Genomic DNA, 17,139 nt, shown 5'->3' with positions numbered 1-17,139 from the left:
GAGGGGCTGGTGCTCACGCAGTGTCTATTCCTCTCTTGTGTTGAAGGGCATCCTGTGTGTGGTGGTTGGGGCATGGGGTTTGAGGCCACGGGACCTGTTGGCTGACACTGTATTGTGTCCGTACTTGTCCCAAAGAAATTACTTGCTAGAAAAATAGCTCAGAGTCTGTCCACGAGTACTGGACGCAGAACAAAATATTTTCATTTTCTGTTTGGTACAAAACCACAATAGACCAGCAACCTGGTACCTGTCCAGACTGGGGACCCTTCCCCAGTAGCACCGCTTTGTGTTTGTTTGCTCTTTTTAAAAGTGATTTGTTTTCCTCTTCAGCTGCCATCTAGTTGGTGGTGGAAGGGTGTTGGCAGGAGCATCACGGCTCCATGGTGGAGCTTTTCTGACTTCTGTTGAGTATTGGTGCACTTCACGCTGAAGAACAACTGACTGAAGTTGACCAAATCCTCAGTAACTGATGTTCCCAGTGCCCTTATCTGCTGAGGTGGTTCCTGTTTATCCAGGTCAGATACCCACCACACATGTGCTCCCCAGCAGCAGTCACAGTGAGTACAAGAACAGTGTGGGGTGTTCTTTTGGCTGTGTGGGAGCTGCCCTCCTGCTTGCTTCACCCTCTGCTTGCCTTGGTGCAAACCAAGAGGGGAGGAGGGAAAAAGCCCCACCAGGACCTGACACTGTTTTCTGGGAGGAAAAAAATCCAGAGTACCCAAGATAGACAATTCCAGGATGAGCTCAGTTACAATATAGAATCAGAATGGTTAGGGTCGGAAGGGACTTCAAGGTCATCTAACCTGATTAGCAAAAAAAACCTTTAAAATCAGAATTGGATTGGGGAAACAAACTCCTTATACAAAATCAAATCACTTAAGGTTCCTATTCAATTTGGATCAGTCACTTGAATTAATTCATCTTTCTACAGCCCAGACATGCCCTAGATATTTAGAACTCCTTAATTGTGCACGATGACCTGTGTGTGCATGTGTAGTTGAGCAAGAGCTGTGTTCATAAAATAACAACCAAGTTACATGCTTGCTTAAGTCCAGGGAGTTTGCTGTAACACCTCTTGCTCACAGGTGTATTTATAGCACCAAGCCTGCTGTAGGTTGGTTTCCTGACTGCTGTTGCTACTGCTGTGGTTTATTGACATGTATTTGCATAGGCAAGGATAAAACATTGCCATAGCACCTTGGTGGTGGTTTGTAGAACCTTGCTGTGGCTGTTTGAAGAGGTCAGGGTTGATATGTACCACAGTGGTTGCCTGTAAGGAGGTAAAATTAATTTTTCCAAACCCCCTCATTTTTTTTTTTTCCCCGCAATTCCCATTTGTCAGGTTAGCTTGGCTCTGGTCCTGCCATGCGGATGCACTCAGAGCAGGGCCACCTTTGTGGGTGGCATGGATGGAAGGCACACAGGCTACAGGCAGGGTTGGGGTGAGGGTGGCGAAGCACTCTGTAAGCGGTCGGGCTGGCTTGGTAAGGCACAGCTTAGTCACTTCCTTCGGGAAGTGTGTAGGATCACCCACCTCCCGTGTGGGAGCCCCACCGGAGCCTCCTGAAGCTGCAGCAAAATGTCGAGGTGTTCTGTGCTCACCAGGAATGGACTTCCTGACGGGTTGGGTTTGCTGGCCTGGTCCTGGTGGGTGCAGCAGTGAACCTGAGCACTGTGCTGCCTGAGAAGGGATTAGATCTGCTGGAGGAGATAGAACAAGACCCGGCAAAGCCTGGGGCACAAGCAGATCTTGGGATGAACCTGTCTCGCAGCTGCTCCTGAACCTCCTCACTGCAGTCACTGCAACGAAGGTGGAAAGGATGGAAGATGGAAAACTGGGAAGCCAGGCTTAGGAGAAAATGGTGATCACCTCCTCGCTGTTCTGCAGACCTATCACCCTGGTACCCTTCATCAATCACGAGGAGCCTAGAGCTGTCCCCCATTAGCTGGAAGGAAGAATGTTCCCGCTCGTCTGACGAGGCGCTGTGGCTTGTCCCCCGGATTCCCTGGCTCCACGAGTCCTTACTCATCAGGGTCAGGATCTCACGAGACCCCCCCCCCCCCCCCCCACCCCGACGACATTGCTGGGCCCGGTGGCAGCCCAGAGGCCGAGGTGCGGGGCTCCCGGAGGTGTGGGCCGGGCGCTCGGGTCCTGTGGCAGAGCCCAGAGGCACCTGTAGAGACCGAGGCGTGTCGTGAAAGCTGATGCCTCACCTCCCCGATGTGGAGGCGGAGGGAGGGCCGAAAGACATGTCCGTGCGCGCTCACTGCAGCTGAGAAGGCAGGAGGAAGCTCGCTGGAGCCTCTCTGACCAGCACAGGAGGCCTCACTGTCCTGCTCTCACCCCAGAAGCCCTCCCGTACACCAGGACTCTGGGGGGGTGGCAGTCCCACACCCGCCGGGCGATGAACATCACAAGGAGAAGAGGCTTCTACAGACAGGAGGTGAACAAAACGCTCTGGGAGCTGCCCAGGAGATACACGTCCCTCCACCCGCTGGGGTCTGGAGCCTACGGCTCAGTGTGGTGAGTGGGGCCCTGCCCGCACGGGGTGAGCTCGGGGTGTTGAAGTGCCACGGCAAGGGGAAGCGAGGAGGTGCTTCTGGGCACCCCTCCATTAGGGAAGGACATTTGCATGTGTGATGAAGGCGGTCTGCCTCCCGCTCCAGTGCAGGCAGCGGCTTGGAGACCTGGTTGCTTGAAGGAACTGAGATGCTTCCTCCTGTGGTCACCCCGGGTGGGCAAAGGGGAGTCACCTCGGTGGGTGTGCTTAGGCAGCAGCTTGAGAATCAAGGCAGGGCTGCTGGGGACACGGAGGCACCTTGGGGTGTCCCATTGGCACTGGGGATCAAGCAGCTTTGGAGCTTCCATTGAGACTTGTGTCAGACAACCTGGCTGTCTGGAACAGGGGTGCTGTGGCATGGCCTTGCTACTTAGTTCAAGGCAGCTGATGTTTACCAGTGGTATTGGCAGTCCCAGGGTAACGGTTGGAAACCTAGTACCATTCTATGATTCTATGCTGGGCTGCCTGGAAAAGGAGCTGGACAATACAACGTCCACCTTGATTCAGCTTCCAGCTAGAAAAACTAAAATAGGAATTACTCAAAACCAGGATCAGTAACAGACTGGGACTTCTTCCCAGCTGGGGGTGATGCCCAGCCTACAAGAGAGCAGCACAACTGCCGTTAATGAATCGGTTGGTCAAAGGCAGCTGTAGCGAGAGCAAGCACAAGTCAGACCTTGCCTGCTTTACAGTGGCTTTCTGAAAGGTTAAATCTGAAGCAGTCCAGTGCCAAGACCTCAGCAGAGCACTTGATTCATAACACACCGAGCTACATAAGCAGGCGTGTCCTCTGTTGTAGGTGTGAGGCAAAGCCTCTGCCGGCTGGCCCAGCTAATCCTGACACCCTGGGGCCCAGGCTGTATCCTTATCCCCCAGCTACCCGGTATTTCCTTTCCCCCTTTTGCTGTTCAGGTTCATTGAAGTTTCTGAGACACCTAAATGAATCTCTCAAAACCAGGCAAGCCTAAACCTGTCTTTTTTTTTTGTTTTTGTTTTTTAATATTTGCACAATATTTTCTGATTTTTATCACAAAGGAAAACAGGAAGACTGAAAGAAAATAGGACATAAAAGGGAAAGTGAAATCCTTCCAAAGCCTCTTTGCACTCCAGAGAAAACCAAACATCAACAAGGCATGTCTTTTACTGGTCCCTGTTACAGTCTCAGCTGCTCTGAGGCCTCGGGGAAGGGAGCAGTGGATGCTGAACCAGCCCTGGGTCCAGGGTGGTGGTCACAGCATCCATGGGGAGTGCTCAGCAGGGAGGATTCCTTCACAAAGCCAAGGTGGAAGCCTGTGGAGTTTGAGTTTGCTGTCCTCTGCTGGGAAGTTTTCTGGTCCCAGCGTTATTTGGAGCTGCTGGTTTTTATACCCCATTGATCAGCTGAGAAACTAGCTTAGGAAAAACAGCAAACGGGTTAATTCCCTCAATTGCCCAAATCTGTAGTGATTTAGTTTCCAGCTGAATGTAAGTGGTGGAAGAAGATTTTTCCACAAGGATGTGGGGAGCGACTCTTCATCAGTGATAGGACAAGAGGTGACGGGTTCAAACTTAAACAGGGCAGATGGAGATGGGCAGAAGCTCTTCCCTGTGAGGGTGCTGAGGCGCTGGCACAGGGTGCCCAGAGAAGCTGTGGCTGCCCCATCCCTGGCAGTGTTCAAGGCCAGGTTGGACACAGGGGCTTGGAGCAAGCTGCTCTAGTGGAAGGGGTCCCTGCCCGTGGCAGGGGTTGGAGCTGGAGGAGCTTTAGGGTCCCTTCCAACCCAAACCAGTCTGGGATTCTGTGTTTCTGACCATTCAGTGCTGGTCTTGCCCATCACTGCCAGCCGGTCCTGGCTGCATCACCTGAATTAACTTTGGCTGTGCCTTACAGTAAGGGTGAAAGCAGCATAGTCAGTGCTGTGTTGGGGGCTCCATCACAGACTCTCCTGCACTGGGGGCTTGGCTGCTCCAGGGAAGGCAAGTGAAAACATGCACCATTGAATCGGGAAACCTGCCCTAAACCTGAACCTGTTTGACTCTCTGGTCCAAGTCCCTTCTGCTTCCTTCCCTGCTCCTTGGAAGCCTTTGTGCTGTCCTCTCTGCCTGCTCAAGTCCTGAAGCTGAGACAACTCATCACTGGGATCTTCAGTGCTGAAGCTGCCTTGTGTAGCCATTCCTGCTTCTCCCTTTGCCTTTCCCAGCTGAATGCATTGGTGAAATTGCCATCAAACACTCCCAAAGGATGCTTTTTGCTCTCATCACACACAACTTTGAACAACTGGAAGGGACAAAGAGATTGGAGGTTGCCCTGATATCAGGGTGGTTGATGGGAGCTCTTGATAGCCCAGGCTGATGTTGGAGGCACCATCGTCTGTGGTTGACAGTCAGGGAAAGCTGCGCAAGAGACTTCCAAGATGTGCAGCAAGCAGCTGATAACCCCTCTGCAGTGTTGAACCACAGGGAAAGCCACATGGAGTGGGATGTTCCCACCTCTCCTAATGCCGTTACCCCTTAACCCAACAAAATGAACTGTTTGTGATATTATAAACAGCATTTCCCTGTTGATTTATGATGTCTTGCCTCTGAATGATGGTCCTGGAGGATACAGTAATCCTTGATTCAGTTTTGTGGTACCTGCCCCTCTGAGAGCCTCAGGGAAGGAGCAGTGGCTGGAGCCTGGCAGCTGGGCACTGTGGCAGCATGAACCACGTCTCCCTGCAGAGGAGGTGGGGAAGATGCCTGTGCAAGGCTGGAGGACATGTGCAAGGGGCTAATGCCAGCACTCATGTTGGCCTGGTTACCCTGTGCTGTGGGACTGAACATGCTGATGTTCAGCCCTCCCACTTCCCATGGAGATCAGGATTTACAAAGCAGTGGGAACTGCCCTGGAAACCCGCAGTGCAATTTGGCACAGGAAGAACCCTTTCTGCATCTCTTTGTCTCTTGGAGGGGTTGAGGAGGGTCTGAGGCACCAAGATCCCTCTGGAAAACACCACAGAGATGCCAGATTACAGCTCTCCTGACTGAGGACTGTCTCCCGTGTCTTGTCTCGTGAGACCCAGAGCCTCCCTTGTAACCCAAGAGCCTCCAGAAGCAGAGGAGGCATCACAGGATCACCCTATCCAGCCACAAATAGCACACGTGACCAGAGGGAATAACAGGTCACATCTCCAGTGACAGCTGCTGTGCTGTGTTTTCATTTGCTTTATAGAAGCCGCTCACTTTCAGCCAGACCTGCTGTACACAGAAGCATTTGTATAGCATCCAAGGTCCCAAATGTGGGAGAATTCACTCCAGCAGCCTGTATTTTCAGTGTGTGACAGCCACTGTCTTTGCTCCCGAGCACAAAAAAAGGCAGCTGATGTACCTTAAAAGACAACAACCTCCAAGCAGATGGCAAAGCAGGAATTGCTTTATTCCCTTGTCTCCCTGTGTTAGGGAAAGGGAAGGCAGAGTCAGAATTAATTCTGACCTTTACCCATTTGTGTTTCCCTCTTCTCACAGCTCTGTTAGCTCCAGCTTGTTTCTGCAGGTTCCTGGCCACTGAGGCTTTGTTTGGTGTCCCACCTAGATCTCCAAAGTGCACGGGCTGCTGCCCAAGTTATACAGGGCAATGCCTGCCTGTGCACAGCTCCTCTGGGTTTCTCAAGAGACCTTTCTTTGCTCTTCTTCTGCAAGCTCCAGAGTTTGTTCTTCCTTAGGAGAAGACCTTTGGTATCACAAAATATTGCTGATGTCAGAACTGGTTTTTATTTGTCTGCCACAGTTCGGCCATAGACAAGAAGACAGGGGAGAAGGTGGCTATCAAGAAGCTCTGCCGCCCATTCCAGTCAGAGATCTTTGCCAAGAGAGCATACAGAGAGCTCATGCTGTTGAAGCACATGCAACATGAGAATGTAAGTACTCCCTATGAGGGTGCTGAGGCGCTGGCACAGGGTGCCCAGGAAAGCTGTGGCTGCCCCATCGCTGGCCGTGTTCAAGGCCAGGTTGGACACAGGGGCTTGGAGCAAGCTGCTCTATGGAAGGGGTCCCTGCCCGTGGCAGGGGCTGGAGCTGGAGGAGCTTTAAGGTCCCTTCCAACACAACCCATTCCCTGGTGCTATGATTTCTTTCCATTTCTGCTGAAACAGGGTGGGGTTCTTGCCATGTGGGAGAGTCCTTTCTGGTGGCATCACCTTTATTTTAATTGAGAGGTCCTGACTCTTGGCACATGTGGGCAGTCTCAGGGTTTAACTTCTACCTGCCTGCTGTGCCCAGTTGGCACCAGGCTGAAGCTGATGTGTAATGGGTGCTCCCGTGTATTAGTAAGAGGAAAAGCAGCTGCACAGCATAGTGAGCAGTCCTCAGATTCCTCACGTGGAGTTCCTGGTGCTCACCCATGTGCATGTGCCAATGGAGCCCTGCTACCTGAGTCCACACGTGCTCAGCAAATGCTTTCCAGGTTTAAATGTGGACTACTTCTCTTCTCCATCAGGTCATTGGGCTTCTTGATGTCTTCACCTCTGCTGCTTCCTACCAGGGCTTTCAGGACTTGTAAGTTCACGTTTGCTCTGTCTAACTCAGCCCTTGCCCAAGATGCCTATGACTTAGCAGCAGTATAACAGATCAGGTTGAGGTGCAGTCCAATAGATGGGGTTGAAAAGGCGCCAGACTAAAGCCAGCCATCCCCAAAAAACAAGGAGAAGCAAAAGCACAGGTCATTTCCTGTGGTTAAACCACCCAGGTTACACAAACAGACCCCATGCCATGCTTGCAGCTGGATGAACACAGTGCAGGTAGACCAAGGTGTCTAAAAAAGTAGCTTTACATTCCATGACATATCACAGGCGTCATGATCCATGCTAATGTGCTGCCTGTGGGACTGCTGAGCTAAGAAGCTGTGCTCAGAATGGGACAAGAATTGTTCATCAGGCCCTCTCAGTAATTGAACAGCATTTTAAAGATCTGGCTTTCTTCTTATCTCAGTGCTGGCTATACTTTTTCTTTTGGCATTTCTCTCAGTTGCTGGTCAGGCTGGATGAGTTTTCTCTTTCCCGTCTTTGGGCATGAGCAGCATGTGCCTGGGTTTGGGTGTTTAGCAGCCTGCAGGAGAAGTGTTTGAAGGTTCTCAGAGCAGTTCCTGCTGAAGATTATCAACTAATGAGCAGTCTCCGCATGCAGGCCAAAGACTGGAGGAAGCTCAATGTCTTCCAATGCAGGGCTGCAGAACATTACCAAGATAAATTTGGAAGCAAACACAGCCATTTTGCAAGACTCTTTAAAGCTGCACAAGATGTTTCAGTTCCTGGATGGTGTAAGGCCATCTGGAACTGACATCATTTGATGTCTAAAGTAAACTAATTCAGGATTGTTGGAGTTTGAAACATCCTTGACCTTATTTGATGTCAGATATCTGATTTAAGGGGAGAAGAGAAGGCAATTTTAAGAGCAGGTTGAACTCCCAGCATCACTGCAGGCTGTGCTAGTCACCCAGCAGCACTGTCACAACAACTCAACTTAGTTACAGTAAGTTACATAGCCAAAAAAAAAACCAAGAATCCCAAGTGAAAGAGAACAAGGCTAGTCTGGTTCCCTGTGTTTTTCTTCTAGACTCAGGGCCTTGTCTTACTGCCTTTTAGCTACCTGGTGATGCCATACATGCGGACAGACTTACAAAAGATCATGGGACATGAATTCAGTGATGAAAAGATCCAGTACCTGGTCTACCAAATGCTGAAAGGGCTAAAGGTAGGTGGGACTGGAGGAGTTTAGTGACTCCCTGTGTCTCCTCTACATGTCACCTCTGGGTTGACCATAACTAAACCCCCTTCCAACACTAGTTGGAAGATTTGGGGGGGTTCATGGCATCCCCTGAGATATTTGCTGTTGAACTGCTCTTTTTCCAGCACACATCAATAAAGCAACTGCTTGTTCCCATCAGTCAATTGGCTGTTGAAGCAAGCATCAGTCTAACCCTGGCAACTGGTTTTACCATGACAGCAGTTGTGCTGGTTTTTGACTAGCCAAAACCCTTAGCAAAACTGTGCAGAAAGAGGCTGGCAGCAACAGGAGCCTCTGCTGAATTCCTCACAGGGGCTCTCAGGGAGCAGATGGAGGGAATGATTTTCTGTTCAATAGAATAAGGAAGGAATTTGCTGCTGTAACCAGCTTTGAGAGCTGAGAGCAGTCAAACCTGGGGTGTGGAGGCAGTGGAACACCCCTCACCTGGGGTCAGAGCAGGGACTTCCAGGCACTAATGAGTTCATCTTAATAACACCTTTCCACAGATCACTGTTACCTGAAGTTTAAATAGAGGGGGGAAGAACACACAGAAGGTTTAATTGGTATGACAAAAGCCACGTAGTCAGGTTTTGTGACTGGACAATTAGATTATTTTTTTCCCCACATAGTTTAACACCCAAAATAACAAAGTTTTCCTGTCATCTGCTGCCTGTGCTCCTCCCTGTAATCCTGATGCCTTTGTTTGATAGTGTGAGGCTATTGGTATGCTTGTGCTAAAGAGCTATTGCTCCATCTCTCCTCTGCTGCTCCACACCTCCTCTTTAGAGTGGCAATATCACGGCAAATCGTCAGAAATTCAGTGCAGGATCTGCTGCCCCGCGGACCTGCAGCCTGCTGCAGAGTCGTGTTCTCAGCAAGTTCTTGTTTGTAGCTCTCATTTCTCTGCTGGAGACCAGAAAGTCTTGTCTGCTGGCGATCACATTGTGCCTTCTCTTTTTATTGCAGTATATCCATTCAGCTGGCATCATACACAGGGTGAGTTCATGTGTGCCTTTCCTCAGCTTTTTGTCTGTTTAGGAGAAACACAGCTTGGTTGTAAAGTGAAGAAATTCCTAAACATCTTTTCACTAACAGCCTTCTCTGCTCTAAGGTCTTTCTCCTCCTATACCCTGTGTCTGTTTGGATTTGATCATTCGTGCAGCTTTTGAGGAAACGCTGTATTTTCTGATGAGCTGAGAAACGTTTTATGATGCTTTTTGAATTGAAACTATTTGAGAAAAAATCAGTAGTGTAAAGCTGTACAGTATAGCAGCACGGTGACTGCTGTGCAGACACTGGAGTTGGGATGTTATGGGACCCTGTCAAAGGCAAGCAGAGGTTTGGCTGAGGCTCATGTGGATGTGTTGCAACCCCAGACATCCTCATGACTCCACTCTTGTCTGTTGTAGGACCTGAAGCCAGGCAACCTGGCTGTGAATGAAGACTGTCAGCTGAAGGTAGGTGGAAAAGCACCACTTTGCAGCATATCAGATCATGGAGGAACTGCTCTGCCAGCAGGAATTTGGCACTGTCATGTTTCCTCTCTCCTTCTGAGACCCGGTTCAAGGCGTTGCATTACTCAGCGGTTGCAGGCAGTGGGAAATACTCACCTGCTGATGTAACTTGCTGAATCAGGGCCCAAGACTTGGAATGAACATCCTGTTGTCATAATTCCTGCTTCTTGGCAGTTCCTAATGACTTCCTAAGTAAATTCAATACTGCTGAGCAATACTTGTGTTAGGTGTACTATCCCTGAAGGATAACTGCAGTCAGCCACAGTTGCCCTTTGGTTCTCATTGACGTGGTGGTTGTGATTCCACACAAAGCTATTTTCAGTATTGCTCTGAGGAGTTTCCTTGCAGCTCAGTGGTGCAGTGCTCTGGCACCTCTCTTCTGCAATGTGTATTACAGGGCACGGCTGGAGAGGTTGGGTCAAGGGACATTCATTTCCAGTATTGAGGGAGAGGCCATTGCCAGTGAGCTGCAAGGTGTTTTGATAGGAAAAGGTGAGTAGCGGTGGCCTGTGAGCTGTCAGGCTATGAAACAGCTCAATTAAATAAAGCTCATAGAGTTGAAACTTAAGCTTCAAGAAAAGAAATGACCTTTCAGGTAGCTCACAGCACTGATCCTTTTGGCAGGGTCTTCACGCAGCTGGTTTTGCAGCCAGGTTGCAATTCCCAAGGGAATTAAGACAAACCTGTTAGTTCTTTGAACTGTCCCGTGGGTGGCTGTGGTGTAGTTGGAGCTTCCTTATTATCTCATTGGATCTGCTTTGTTTCCTTGTGGAAGCAGATTCTTGCTTGCCTGTATGATTTCTGTTTTCTGCCTTTCCTTCTCCCTTTTCCTTTGGTGAACTGCAGATCTTGGATTTTGGTTTGGCCAGACATGCTGATGCTGAAATGACCGGCTACGTGGTTACGCGCTGGTACAGAGCCCCAGAAGTCATTCTGAACTGGATGCATTACAACCAGACAGGTGAGCAGCAGCGTGACTGCCTGGTGACAAGCCCAGGGATCCCTGGACCACACCTGGGTCACATCTCGTATAATCCTCCAGATGTTTTCCCTCTTTATCATCTGTATTCCCTAAAGCAGAGCGAGTCTCAAAGCTGTTGCACGACTCCCAGAGCTCGTGCCTGCGGGAAGTGATGAAAGCAGAGATTTTAGCAGTGTAGAAACAACAGGGGAGGGTGGAAAATGGGAGTGACATTTAAACTGGTGCCTGCTACAAGCAACAAAGCAACAGCCCAGCAATCATGGCTGCCTTTTTACTGCCATGGTTTTGTCTGTTTTGCTCTCTGAACAGTGGATATCTGGTCTATTGGCTGTATCATGGCAGAAATGCTGACTGGGAAAACGCTGTTTAAAGGAAAAGACTGTATCCTTTCAAGTTAAACCTTTTCTCTGGGGGGAGTAATAGTTCTTGGGGGGTGTGAAGGGGCTTTTATGAATGAGGAAAGCAGGAGTCAGTCTGGTTTACCAGGAGGTAATTGCATGGAAATGGAGAGAATGGGAGGAGGCCAAGCCAGCCTTAGAAATACACCTCTGTGCTGGCCATATGTGCTCTATGTCAGTCTACTTCACATAGCCATAGCTCCATCCCCAAAACCTCACATATCCCCCAAGCCCATGGCATACCCCTGGCAGAGTTGTGCCAGCAATATTGCCTGTTGCTGAAAATGGCATTCCAAGAAAAAAGCCCTTGAGCTGTTTCTGTCAGTCTCCTGAGTCTCTGCTTGTGTGGCTCTGTTGGGTTTGTATCATAACCTACTCCCAGCTCCCCCGGGCCCTGTGGCTCTGCAGCACCCAGCACACAGGCTGAGCTGCTGGCGGTGTCCAGGGCTCACCCCCAGATGGGTGATCTTTAACACAGCTGCCAGACCTGGATCAGCTGACTCAGATCCTGAAAGTAACGGGGCACCCAGGAGAAGACTTCGTGGAGAAGCTGGAGGACAAAGCGGTAAGGAAGTTCCCTGTGGATTTGAGCCTTGCTGTGTGTGGTGAAGAGGGGTTACCTTGGCCATAGCTTTGAGATGGGAGAGGGGCTGCTTGTCCACCACCAAAGAGGAGTGACTGCCAGCAGTCTTGTTCCCCATGACAAGGAAGATGCTTCTCTTTGCTAGTGGAACATCTGATGGATTTGGCATTGCACTGGGAACTGGTGTGGATTGCAGGGACACCCGAGTGAGGTCCCTGATGCCCCAGCAAACTAACAACCTCCTCTGTTCTCCAGTTTGGCCCTTAAAGCAGAAATATTTCTGTATCGCAGTTGATTAAAATGATTCCACGCAAACTGGTGACTAAAATGTGGCATCTGGGGTGACTTGCTGTTCTCTTCAGTTGCCTTTGCTCAGCTGAGCCCCGAGTCCCAACAGCTGTATCTCACACCACCTCACATCTGCTCTTCACATCTCTTTCAGGCCAAGAGTTACATCAAGTCTCTCCCTAAAATCCCCAAGAAGGATTTGTCTGTGCTTTTCCCCAGAGCCAATCCTCAGGGTAAGTCATCTCCAGGGTTTCTCAGGAGTTCTCACTGCTGGAAGGGGGCAGGTTGGCCACTACAGTGCCAGGCTTCTTTCTCCTTCTCACAATTTCCTCGTACTTCCTCCCTTGCAGGTTGGTGTCCCTGGGCACATAAGTAGGAATTAAAGGCAAAATGACTCTTTGCTGGTGTTAACATGGCAATGTTCTGCTGTTCTTAGCTATTTACTTCTTTAAGTTTAAAATGGCACAGCCTGTAACACACAATATTTGAGGAAGAGAGAAACTTCTGACTCATCAACAAGCCAGAAGAGAGCTGGTGCTGGATTGAACAGGATGTTGAGATTATGGGATGCAAGTTGTGGGATTAGGACAGCTGCATTATCAGCTCCATTTGGTATGAGAGTTGGGATAAATTTTGGCCAGTATTGGTTTGCAGAAGTTGTTCCTTGTAGCCAAGCAGGTGCTATGTGATCAGTAGTGTTCAGATAAACAAACCACCTCTTCTTTGTTCATCATTATTTCCCAGCTCCACATCAAAGGCATCATAGTTCTGATAAACTGTTATTTCTATTAACTCTAAACTGTTGAAAACCTGGATCTGTTCACCCAAGAAGCACAATTTTCAGGGCAAAAACTGATCTCTTGCAAGGAACAATTTTCCTGAGCAGATGAGAGGCAAAACTACTGTAAGATCTGAAAGTATTAAGATGTTAAAACCAAGGGGGGATGGGGCAGACAGACTAGAGGGTATCTGCATTTCCTGCCTTCATGTTTACCAGTGATGCATAGATTTCTGTATAGATTACCCATGTTAAGAGTGCTTGGAGTTGTGGGGGCCTAAGTGAATGACTAAAACTGAAAACTATCTTGAAGTTGCTGATTTCTTACGTTCTTTCAGCCCCATCTGTGCAGCAAGACTTATTCAAGATTAAATTGATATTTCTGCACCATTTACGTCTCCAGCTCTGTTAGTAAGAGCTCCCTGAGGCTGCTATTGGGCAGACTTTGCATCCCCTCCGATGGGAGCTCCACACTCCCCTGGTCAGGCTGAGGAATCTCTTTTAGGTCTGGAGATGTAGTGTTGGGAGCACCTGTCCTGGCACAGGATGCCTGTTCTCCACCAACACCTTGCTTAGCCCTTTTCCTGTCTTCTGCAGCAGTGGACCTGCTTGACAAGATGTTGCAGCTGGATGTGGAGAAGCGCATGACAGCCACGGAAGCGTTGGCTCACCCCTATTTTGACCAGTTCCGAGACGTTGAGGAGGAGACAGAAGCACAGGAGTCTTACGACGATTCTCTGGAACACGAGAAGCTTTCCATAGATGAGTGGAGAAGTAAGAAGTTTTTCTTTGAAGCTCTTGTTTAGCACGGGACTTCCCTACCCCTCTCTCTTTCCTGTACACCAGCTATAGAGCCAGGCTGAGAGAGCTGGGCTTGTTCAGCCTGCAGAAGAGAAGGCTCCTGAAGGGGAGACCTTAGAGCAGCTCCAGTGCCTAAAGGGGCTGCAGGAAACCTGGAGAGGGGCTTTGGACAAGGGCCTGTAGGGACAGGCCAAGGGGAATGGCTTTAACCTGACAGAGGGGAGACTGAGCTGAGCTCTTAGGCAGAAGCTCTTCCCTGTGAAGGTGCTGAGGCGCTGGCACAGGGTGCCCAGAGAAGCTGTGGCTGCCCCATCCCTGGCAGTGTTCAAGGCCAGGTTGGACACAGGGGCTTGGAGCAAGCTGCTCTAGTGGAAGGGGTCCCTGCCTGTGGCAGGGGTTGGAGCTGAATGAGCTTTAGGGTCCCTCCTCACTCTAGCCATTCTGTGATTCTATGCTGGGTAAAGCATAGATTGATGATGGCAGCGCATAGCTCCCTTGCCCTGCTCTGCTTTTATGCATTCAGCAAAGGTTCCTCCAGCTCTTCAGGCAGACTTTTGTCTCTGTCTGCTTTGTCTCTCTCTTCCAGCTTCTGTAACCTCTTGCCCTAACCTCTCCACTGAACACCTCCTCTCTGCACAGAAAACACTCACACTTTCATTTGTGTCCTCTAATATCACACCTTCCTGGTTCTTTTGTTCTGTTTTTCAAGAGCATATTTACAAGGAGATCTTGTCCTTCAGTCCCATTGCACGGAAGGACTCAAAGAAGCGGAGTGGGATGTCGTTATAGCGACTGGTATGGCTGTGGCTGAGATTCCCTGCTGGATCATGGATCAGGTTTACTCCACGCTGTTGTGCTGGTGGCCAGTGTTTGGCCTGTGGGACTGCTCTGTGTGCCAGCACAAGGATGACGCTATGCTGTGAGCACTGGACTTTGGTCTACTAAAGGGGGAAGCACCCCAAGCAGTTTTCAACACAAAAGATAAAATACATTCTCATTGCAACTTCGACTGGGAGAATTTTACCTGGTGTTTATTTTTTTTATTCATTTTTTTCATGTTTGTCCACTTGAGAGCTCCATTCTCATTAGTTTTTCCAAGCACAGCTTTTAGTACATCAATTAAGGATAAGGTCAAGGAAAAGGGAATACTGTCTGGGAAGTGAGTCCCAGCCAAAATGATTGGAAATAGTGAAATTCAGCACAAGAAGTTCTAACTCTGGGAGCGTTCCCTGTCCCTGAGCAGTCCCACAGCACCCAGCACAGTGATGCTCCTGGGATGGTGTCGGCTGCAGGATACTGTGGGAACCCAGTCCATCATGCGAAGGGTCTGTGTTCAGAGCAACTCCAAGCTTGCTGTAACAGCTCCCTGTGCTTCCTCCTCCACTGCCTTCTCTTCTTTTACTCTGCTTATTCCATCCCCTGATCAGTGCTGTCTCCTTATTGCCAGCTGGAAACGCACCCTGGGAGCTCAAGGCCACTTCCCACCCTGACAGACCAGGTATCCCAAGGACCTGGGTTCTGCTCAGTCTGCTTTCCCCAACGGTTCTCTCTTCACCACCCTTATCTCTTGCTGAGCACCCTCTCCCTGGGGTAACTGCCTGTCTCTTGGAAGGGCTGGTGACATGAGCCCTTATATTCTCATTCTTCTGCCCTGTGGGATCAGTTAAAGCAGGGATCCTCTGCTTCAGTTCTCTTTAACAGCTGCTTGTTCCTCAATAGGAAGAGACATTTCAACTGGTCATTTGGAAAACAGTCAATTGTCAGGGCTAAAGCTCAGCTCATATACTGGAGGGGAAGGAAGTATGTTGCATGAACAATCAAGCGTTAGAAAGGGGAACGCAATAATTCAGCTTGGTGAGCACAGAAAACTTCAGATACCTTAGTTTCTTGGTATAAGATCAGCTTCTTCAGTTGGCATCATTATAAATTGCATCTAAGGTAAACTCATGAAATAGAATATCTCACAAAACCCACCACAGGCTACAGAACATCCTTCTGAATAAGAGCTTCAGCCCCTTCACTGCGCTTCCACTGAGGGTTTGACTTTTTTGTCTGCCTATGCAAATTTTAATTCATTCACTTACTTAGTGAATAATTCTTGGTAGCTACAAGAAGTCACCTTCTGAGATGCTTGGGGTGGGATGGAGAGCATGTGTCTCCCCAGCCTGCTGCGTACAAACCTGTTCTGCCTTCAGCAGGTACAGAGCTTTCTACGGGGTGAAAAACAACACAACAGTCTTTGGTTTTTCTCCTGGATGGGGACCAGAAAAATTGTAGGATGATGTGAGAAGATCCAGACAACTTGACTGGATTGAATTGCTTTGCAAATGTGTTCAGATAACCAGAGGGAGGTGGTTTTCTGAACACAGACCAACCAGGCAGTAGTCTGGTTCCTCCCTCCAGGGCCAGTTTGTTCCATCTTTTAGTTGTACACTAAAGTCATTCAAATTTAAAAGTATGTTCTCTCTGCAAAGAGAATTAGAGTCATGGAATGGTTTGGCTTGGAAGGTATGTTAAAGCTCATCCAGCTCCAACCCCTGCCACGGGCAGGGACCCCTTCCATAGAGCAGCTTGCTCCAAGCCCCTGTGTCCAACCTGGCCTTGAACACTGCCAGGGATGGGGCAGCCACAGCTTCTCTGGGCACCCTGTGCCAGCGCCTCAGCACCCTCACAGGGAAGAGCTTCTGCCTAAGAGCTCATCTCAATCTCCCCTCTGGCAGGTTAAAGCCATTCCCCTTGGCCTGTCCCTACAGGCCCTTGTCCCAAGCCCCTCTCCAGGTTTCCTGCAGCCCCTTCAGGCACTGGAGCTGCTCTCAGGTCTCCCCTTCAGGAGCCTTCTCTTCTCCAGGCTGACCCAGCCCAGCTCTCTCAGCCTGGCTCCAGAGCAGAGCTGCTCCAGTCCTCACAGCATCTCCATGGCCTCCTCTGGAAGCTCAAGAAGACCCACATCCTTCTTGGGTTGGGGACCCCAGAGCTGATGATTTTGTACACCATACATCTCAGTAGTCCTTTTGAAATACAGCCCATACCCACTTTTGTGGCTTATTCTGAAACCAGGTCACTGCTATTTCTTGACTGCAGTGCTAGGCAGGTACAGCTTCTAGTTGTGATAATACCTTTGGACTGCAGCATTAATATCTTCTTAGTTGGCATCTTCTTCCCTATTGCAGTCTGTCAGGTTCAGCCAGTCATTCCAGAATCTATCCCAAGGGACATGTGCCGAGTGACAAGTGTCTTTTCTGTGTGAGAGCTTGGAGCTACAGATAACTATTAGTTGAGAAGCACATGAACTTGGTCATACAGGCAGTAGCTTCCAACTCTCCACCCCTTCTGTAGCTGTTGAGTCATTCTGGTTTGGTTAGCTGGGACATTACTTTTGATAACTCTCTCATTTTCTACTTTGCCTTAAGCAATATCCAGGTTTGCTGCCCAGACCTCAATGAAGGGAAAACTCCAGCATTACCAGAACTTTCTGAGTTCTCATCTCCATCAGGA

General features: G+C 49.4%; 1 protein-coding gene across 3 annotated transcripts; it reads left to right on the top strand.

Moving 5' to 3' along the window:
• The first annotated feature begins 2,122 nt into the window (after positions 1-2,122).
• On the top strand, positions 2,123-15,252 carry MAPK13 (mitogen-activated protein kinase 13). 3 transcript variants are annotated; one of them, XM_061442640.1, is made up of 12 exons: positions 2,123-2,524; positions 6,307-6,436; positions 7,015-7,073; positions 8,159-8,267; positions 9,267-9,296; positions 9,710-9,757; positions 10,661-10,775; positions 11,106-11,177; positions 11,680-11,759; positions 12,220-12,298; positions 13,444-13,617; positions 14,354-15,252. In XM_061442640.1, exons 1-12 carry the CDS (start codon positions 2,406-2,408, stop codon positions 14,431-14,433), a joined length of 1,095 nt encoding a protein of 364 aa, XP_061298624.1. In that variant the 5' UTR covers positions 2,123-2,405; the 3' UTR covers positions 14,434-15,252. The 3 variants fall into 3 exon arrangements, 2 of the variants coding, with proteins under 2 accessions (XP_061298624.1, XP_061298623.1); XM_061442639.1 differs by having other exon boundaries at positions 13,441-13,617; XR_009741427.1 differs by lacking the exon at positions 14,354-15,252 and having other exon boundaries at positions 12,220-13,348; positions 13,441-13,557.
• The last annotated feature ends 1,887 nt before the right edge of the window (positions 15,253-17,139 follow it).

The sequence above is a fragment of the Pezoporus flaviventris genome, unplaced genomic scaffold, assembly GCF_033815535.1.
Source record: "Pezoporus flaviventris isolate CSIRO_AGI_PZ_B2104156 unplaced genomic scaffold, CSIRO_AGI_Pfla_v1 ptg000228l, whole genome shotgun sequence".
In the NCBI taxonomy this organism is placed as follows: Eukaryota; Metazoa; Chordata; class Aves; order Psittaciformes; family Psittacidae; genus Pezoporus; species Pezoporus flaviventris.
Note: the sequence above shows the minus strand (reverse complement) of the source record. Positions and strands in the feature narration are given on the sequence as shown.